The sequence below is a fragment of the Sinocyclocheilus anshuiensis genome, unplaced genomic scaffold (assembly GCF_001515605.1).
Source record: "Sinocyclocheilus anshuiensis isolate Anshui unplaced genomic scaffold, SAMN03320099.WGS_v1.1 scaffold47, whole genome shotgun sequence".
Classification (NCBI taxonomy): domain Eukaryota; kingdom Metazoa; phylum Chordata; class Actinopteri; order Cypriniformes; family Cyprinidae; genus Sinocyclocheilus; species Sinocyclocheilus anshuiensis.
In genome coordinates, this window is record NW_015551047.1 from 1,554,431 (window position 1) to 1,562,108 (window position 7,678).

The window sequence follows — 7,678 nt, forward strand, 5'->3', positions numbered from 1 at the left end:
TCGTGGGGTCACAGTCAGCATTTCTCTCCCTCCAAACACGGCGAGTCGAGTTAATGCCAAAGAGCTAAATTTCGGTCTCATCTGACCACAGCACTTTCTCCCAAGCCTTCTCTGAATCATTTAGATGTTCTTTGGCAAACTTTAAACGGGCCTGTACATGTGCCTTCTTGAGCAGGGGGACCTTGCTTGGTGACCGTGGTCCCAACTGCCTTAAGATCATTAACAAGCTCCTCCCGTGTAGTTCTGGGCTGATCCCTCACCTTTCTCATGATCATCCTTACCTCATGAGGCGAGATCTTGCACGGAGCTCCAGACCGAGGCAGATTATTGATGGTTATTTTGTATGTCTTCCATTTCCGGATAATCGCACCAACAGTTGTCTCCTTCTCACCAAGCTTCTTGTTGATGGTCTTGTAGCTCATTCAAGCCTTGTGCATATCTACAATCTTGTCTCTGACATCCTTTGACAGCTCTTTGGTCTTGCCCATGGTGGTGGGAGAGGTTGGAAAGGAAGATACAGATTGTGTGGACAGGTGTCTTATACACCTAATGAGCTGACATTAGGAGTAACTTCTTAAAGTGACAGGACTAATCTGTGTTCCACATGGGCACATAACCAATCTGTGGGAGCCAGGCAGAATTCTTGCTGGTTGGTAGGGGATCAAATACTTATTTCACTCACTGAAATGCAAATCAATTTCTAACCAAATATCTTACGCTCGCTGCACTGGTTACCGTTGCAGTACCATAGAGTTTAAAATGTTGCTTTTTTGTGTACAAAGCTGTAAATTGTCTTGCTCCTCAATATCTTTCGGAGTTGCTTATTGTTCACAATCCTGTCAGATCACTCAGATCTCAGACTACACATATGTTGTGGGTTCCCAGAACCAGACTAAAATGTAGGGGAGATAGAGCCTTCTCTGTTGCTGGTCCCAAATTATGGAACACTCTGCCTCTATCTATAAGAACTGCTTCTACGGTGTCTGAATTGAAATGTCTGTTAAAAACACATCTTTTCTCACGTGCTTTTAATGATAGGTGATTGGGCTGATTTAAGCTTATATGGACTTTACTGGTGTGTTTAAGCCTATGCAGTACTAATGAAGCGATTAGGTCTGTGCATTTTTTAAATGCTGTAATTAGATTTATGCTTTATGTACAGCACTTTGGTCAACTAAAGTTGTTTTAAATGTGCTTTATAAATAAACTGAACATTGAACCTTTATATAATGTGTTTTTTCTAGGTTTTTGGGCTCTGTCTGTTAAAATAAACCTACCATAAAAATTACAGACCCTTCATTTCTTTGTAAGTGGGCAAACTAACAAAATCAGCAGGGGATCAAATCAATATTTTCCCCACCGTACATCTTACCTAAAACTCCTGCCCCTTCAGGTCCTCCATCCTGAACTTTGAGCTCAGGAATGACCTGTGGAGAGAAACACAGCAACATTACTGGTGCTAAAAGAGCACAACGTTTTGCAACTTTTTGCAACACTGAAAATATTAAGAACTGAGCAGTAAATCAGCATATTAGAATGATTTCTGAAGGATCACGTGACACTGAAGACTGGAGTAATGAGGCTGAAAATTCAAATTTGATCACAGGAATAAATTACATTATACAATATATTCAAATAGACAGTCATTTTAAATTGTGATAATATTTCACAATATGACTGTTTTTACTGTATTTTTGATCATTTAAATGCAGCCTTGACCACAATATTACTATTTTTTACTGTATTTCTGATCAAATAATGCAGTCTTGGCCACAATATTACTCTTTTTACTGTATTTCTGATCAAATAAATGCAGCATTGGTCATAATATTACTATTTTCACTGTATTACTGATCAAATAACGCAGACTTGGCCACAATATTACTGTTTTTACTGTACTTCTGATCAAATAAATGCAGTTTTGACAAAACATATGACTATTTTTACTGTATTTCTGATCAACCAAACGCAGCCTTGACCACAATATTAACTGATCAAATAAATGCAGTTTTGACAAAACATGACTATTTTTACTGTATTTCTGATCAAATAAATGCAGCCTTGGTCATAATATTACTATTTTTTACTGTATTACTGATCAAATAATGCAGCCTTGACCACAATATTACTATTTTTACTGTATTACTGATCAAATAACGCAGCCTTGACCACAATATTACTGTTTACTGTATTTCTGATCAAATAATGCAGCCTTGGCCACAATATTACTCTTTTTACTGTATTTCTGATCAAATAAATGCAGCATTGGTCATAATATTACTATTTTTACTGTATTACTGATCAAATAACGCAGCCTTTGCCACGATATTACTGTTTTTACTGTATTACTGATCAAATAAATGCAGTTTTGACCAAAAATATTACTATTTTTATTGTATTTCTGATCAAATAACGCAGACTTGGTCATAATATTACTATTTTTACTGTATGTCTGATCAAATAATGCGGTCTTCGTCATAATATTACTGTTTTTACTGTATTTTTGATCAAATGAATGCAGTCTTGGTAAGCATAAGAGCACAAAAACATAATTATATCAACACATTTTATTCTTAGATACAGTCTCAGATACTATAAAATCTCAAGGGAAAAGAGCAGAGATGTATTTGTGTGTGTGGTTGAGCATCCAAGAGACTACTGAAGAGTGGTTATTGATGTATAGATTGTACCTTATGGTATATGTCTGGTGGAGACGTGACAAGGGTCGGGCAGAAGGAAGTGACACCGTGTTCTAGAATCTTTTTGGCCAGCAGAGCCACGCCTCCTCTGATGTCACTGCTGGCCTGGGAGAAGTCGATGCCATATCCACCTATGAGCGAGAAGAGGGGAGGAGCTTAGCATTACAAGATATCAGTAAGAACAGAGAGACTTTTACATAAACTGGTGAATGTAACAATGTCAACCTGCTGTGTACTTCTACATTAGTCTTATGCTGGTTTTAGAGTCTTGTTTACCATTTATCTGTACATCTATGAATCCAGGTGCAATGATTTTATCCTCGCAGTCAACTTTGTGATCCGCAAAACCCTCCTCATCGAAGAACAGCTTCTCCGGGTTCAAAATCTTGCCCTCACGAACCCACAGGTCTTCCCTATAAACACAAAGATTTCCCTTCAAAATCACTGTAAAAAATGTGTAGATTTCATCAGGAGTCAATTACAGCTCATAATGTTTTAACCAGCTTTTTATATGGAACAAATAATTACACCAAGTCATTAACATTTATATTATCCAACACTGTAAAGGCCAGTCTAATATGTGAGAATGCATGTGAATCTGTACTGTTTGCAACAAACTTCTTACGTTAAGAAAATTATAATATAAAATTATGATCATAATTGTAAAGAAATCAGAAGTGTGTCATCATATGTTACCATTGCAGCTTGTGATCCTTCAGTATCCTGCAGTTCACAAACTGTGTGATCGGGGCATCTGAGACACTCTTATTAGACGGCATCTCTCCCGAAATCCCACCCCGAAACTTAAAAACACCCTGTGAAGAGAAACCAGAACTATCAGGTCTTGCTAGTGGATCATCTTGGTTTGACTTTATCCTCTGGACATCTTCAACACACACACACAAACACACACACACACCACATAAAAACAGAAAATACTTCCATAAGAAAATAAAATGTGATTATTATGTATTGTGACAACTTAAATAATGTAATGCAGTAATGTAAGGTTTTCAAATGAATCATTTTGATTTATTAATTGGACATCTCAAACCCAAACAGACTGCATGCAAAACAGAAAGTACTTCCATAAATTAATATTATTAATAATAAAAACTTATACGATGCACACTTTCTGAAGGCAATATTCTATGATTAGCCTATTCTTTAGCACCTATATAATTATGACAACGTCAATAATGTGCACTTTTTCATGTTTTATTAAAAGTGCTATACAAATAAACTTACTTGACATCCATGAAATACAATGACCTAACAATCATTGCCCTTTTGAACACATTTTATCTCTTTTTATGACATAGTATTTAACTTTGTACTGTCAAACATATTTTCCACACAAAGAGACCTCCCATGTAAACGGACATCCAGATCTGTCAACATGTGCATTATAATTATTTTTGTTATTTATTAATATTCAGCACATAATAGCACCTATTTTAAAACAACAAGCGGTGCTTTTACACTGTTAACGATACACTGTTATAGCAGAAGGTAAACAAAAACACCGGAAGTACGGATCAAAGTCCTCATTCACACATCTTACAGATACCAGATCATGAGAGGGACATGATCACCGGCTGTAGTTTCCTAAACACACTTACCGTTAATTCTCATACTTTTACTCTGATGCTCCGCTCGCTTGCGTTGTTCGCTAGGAAGTCAGTACAGTGCGTCACGCGCGCTGTCAGCTGATGAGGAGGCGTGGCCAAAATACACGCGCTCCAATCGTGTTTAAAACCGCAGACACAAATGAAAAGAATGAATATGAATATATAAATTCATTTTAATTTTAAAGACAGAAGCTCCAAAATATCTAAAAAAAAATAATGCTTGAAAAATACGAACGCTGTAAAATGTATGATTTGTAAACATTTTGTTTTTAATAATATCCTTTGATATTATTATTATTATTAATGTATTATTGTTTATCCTAATGTACCCCCTGGCTGTATTTGTAATTGTATAAAACCATTAAAAACATGAATTAATTAATATATTTGTTTCATATATAATCATATAATGTTATAATGTCAAGCACAGGTTACTTTATCTCAGCCGCTCTGTGTGCGGTGAGGCTACGCATTGTTTTCGGTGCACATTAATATCAAAGGACAGATGTAGCTGCCGGTGTTCTGACAAATAATGCTAGGCTACCTATCAGATTATGCTACCAACACTGTATTTATCCTACTGTAAGGGTAGGTTTAGGGTTGGGGTAGGTGTACATGTTAATAAAGCCTCACACCTTATTAATATCATGCTGGAAGCAAAATCTGATAGGTAGCACTTTTCGCTATAGAATTATGCTACCATCTGTTTTAAAGGGAGGTAGCAAAATCTGACAGGGTAGCACAAATCGTCAGAACACCGGCTTTACCGTCAGACACAGAGCCCTCGCGCCTGCATCATTACTGTTGGGAACAGCCCTGCCTGTCAGCTCCCGCCAACCGGCTCTAACCTGTGTCAGACAGCTGGCCTCTCACTTCACAACATCACACATTAAGAAAAACAGAGCAAACAAACTCTCTTCATTACTAAAACAACACGTCAGAGTATTTGAGGTTATGCTGCAGTTGTTATGTTGTTTGCTCAAGCAGGTAGTTCGTTTAAATGAAATACATTTTCCATTTGATACATGATAAGGAGTCCTAACAGGCACATTAATGAGCACTATTGGTGAAAGCAACAACATTTTTAAGCATTAGAATACTGTTTATAACCAAAGTGTTGAAATTAACCAAAGGTTCAAATTAAGAAGAAGAAGAAAAAAAGGCAAACAATTAACCAAGGGTTGAATTTAAAAGGAAAAACACAGAACAAAAATATAATAATGTAAAAAGGAACAATAAAAATATATAGCATATATAAAATTATATTAAACAATACTATCATTTAATTAATGAAATGTACTACGAACGTATTAGCTATTAAATTATTAAATATTATTACAATTATAATAAATATTAATGTTATTAGTTAATAATTATTTTAATTAATAATCATAATTATTAATTAATTATTCAGTCAAATAATTGTAATTAATTTCAATTGTTTCAATTCATTTATTAAACGGTTCAGTTAAAACTAAACCTGTCAGAAATAAAACTGTCTGTATATTAATAAAACAAATAGGAAAATACAGAGATATTAATGTCAACCTCTGTACTTTTAGAAGACATTATTATAAGACAATAGTTTACAGAACATTAAAAACATAACATAAAAATATTTCATTTTATGTCATAAGAAATGTAATCAACCACCGGTGTAATTTATCACATTTCCCTTTATTTGCATTGATGGTTCCATGAAGAAACTTTAACGTCCATGGAATCTTGTAATTGCAGAAAATGTTCTTTATAGTGGAAAAATGTTCTTTAGATTTTTTTTTTTATATTCTTCACACTGAGAAAAAAAAATGGTTATTTTAAGAACTGTTCGCTGAAAGGTTCTTTGGGGAAACCATTTTTTTTTTTCTATGACACCACTGAAAAAAAAAAAAAAAAAAAAAATAAAAAAAATGATAAAAAAAAACTTTTCGCAACTGTCGTTTAATTCGGGACAATTTCAGGAAGCATGGCCATGACTTACAGGTCGTCTGCAGGAAATACATGTCGTATCGCCCTCGCGATTTCTCATATTGGTGCATAGCTTCGCCGGTAAAAGTAAAGGATGTATGCACAGCATGTGTAAAACATCTGGAATCAATGTTTCAATGGTCAAAAATTCTCAGTTTCATATCGGTTTCGCCGTCCCGGTGAAGGTAAGTGGGCCTAAAGATGTCAGCTCCTGTTTAAGCAAATTCTACAGCATGCGACTACGTTAATTCATGGCAGATGAAATAAAACGCTTAACTTAAAAATTTCTGAATTATCATTATTTTCAGACATTGATTTGTACAACATTTCATTCACATAGTAGTAACTGTATTTCCAAGCACAGACAGGGCTATCTGTTCTCTCTCTGGAACTGGGCTAAAAAGAAAGAAAAGAAAAAGGTTTCGGATTTTCCAAGCACCGATCCCGACACCACTGAAAAAAAAAAAAAAAAAAAAATTAAATAAAATGATAATAATAAAAACAAACAAAAAATGATTAAATTATAAATGCATTACATATTAAAAATGTATTAATGAACTAATTAATAGTCTTTTCTAAAGAGTGCATTTCAAATAATATCCTAAATAACTATTACCTCTAAAACCAAATGAATTTTGAGAGTAAATTAATTATCATGATATGTTATAATCCTTAAAATGCTAATGACCTCTCTCTTGTTTGGGCTTCTGCATGTATATTTGTATTGATATATATTTCTGCATGTGTGTTGTTTTGGAGCATCACCTTCACCGAAGGCCGCTCCGGCATGCTTGACCTGATGATTAGATTTATTAAACTGCGTGGGTGAGGTGTGTGTGTTTGTGTTACTGTGTGTGTGAGCGGATGTTTTAAGGGGGTGTCAGTGACATAGATCCTTAAGGCATAAACTCAGTGCTCGTTATAGGTCAGAGTTTGAGAAGTGAGCTAATTGTTTACTTTAAAGTGATAAAATGCATCATTCATTCAATGTGTGACGAAGTGTCAACTTGAAGGCCGTGTATCTGTACTCTGTCATGTAGACGGTCTACATCCAAACCTTTAGTGTTTCATGGTCCAGATACTACAGGAAATCTAAGGTGCTTGTAAGCCAGTCCCATGTAAAGATCAAATAAAATGTTTTAAAGGGTCATATGACGTTGCTAAAAAGAACATTATTTTGTGTATTTGGTGTAATGAAATGAGTTTATGCGGTTTAAGGTTAAAAAAACACATTATTTTCCACATACTGTACATTATTGTTTCTCCTCTATGCCCCGCCTTTCTGAAACGAGTCAATTTTTACAAAGCTCATCAGTCTGAAAAGCTAGGTGTGCTCTGATTGGCCAGCTATCCAGTGCGTTGTGATTGGCCGAATACCTC

General features: G+C 35.1%; 1 protein-coding gene across 2 annotated transcripts in view; it reads right to left on the reverse strand.

The window, feature by feature from the left end:
• amdhd2 (amidohydrolase domain containing 2) overlaps positions 1–4,418 on the reverse strand; it is an 8,859-nt gene extending 4,441 nt beyond the window's left edge. The window contains exons 1-5 of one of the 2 annotated variants that reach the window (XM_016451645.1): positions 4,337–4,418; positions 3,396–3,514; positions 2,976–3,112; positions 2,691–2,830; positions 1,373–1,427 (exon numbers count right to left, since the gene is read on the reverse strand). In XM_016451645.1, coding sequence (XP_016307131.1) covers positions 1,373–1,427; positions 2,691–2,830; positions 2,976–3,112; positions 3,396–3,478 — 415 coding nt within the window. In that variant the 5' untranslated portion in view covers positions 3,479–3,514; positions 4,337–4,418. Of the gene's footprint in view, positions 1–1,372; positions 1,428–2,690; positions 2,831–2,975; positions 3,113–3,395; positions 3,515–4,321 lie in introns of both variants that reach the window. The other variant, XM_016451644.1, reaches the window with a different exon arrangement.
• Positions 4,419–7,678: the final 3,260 nt, after the last annotated feature.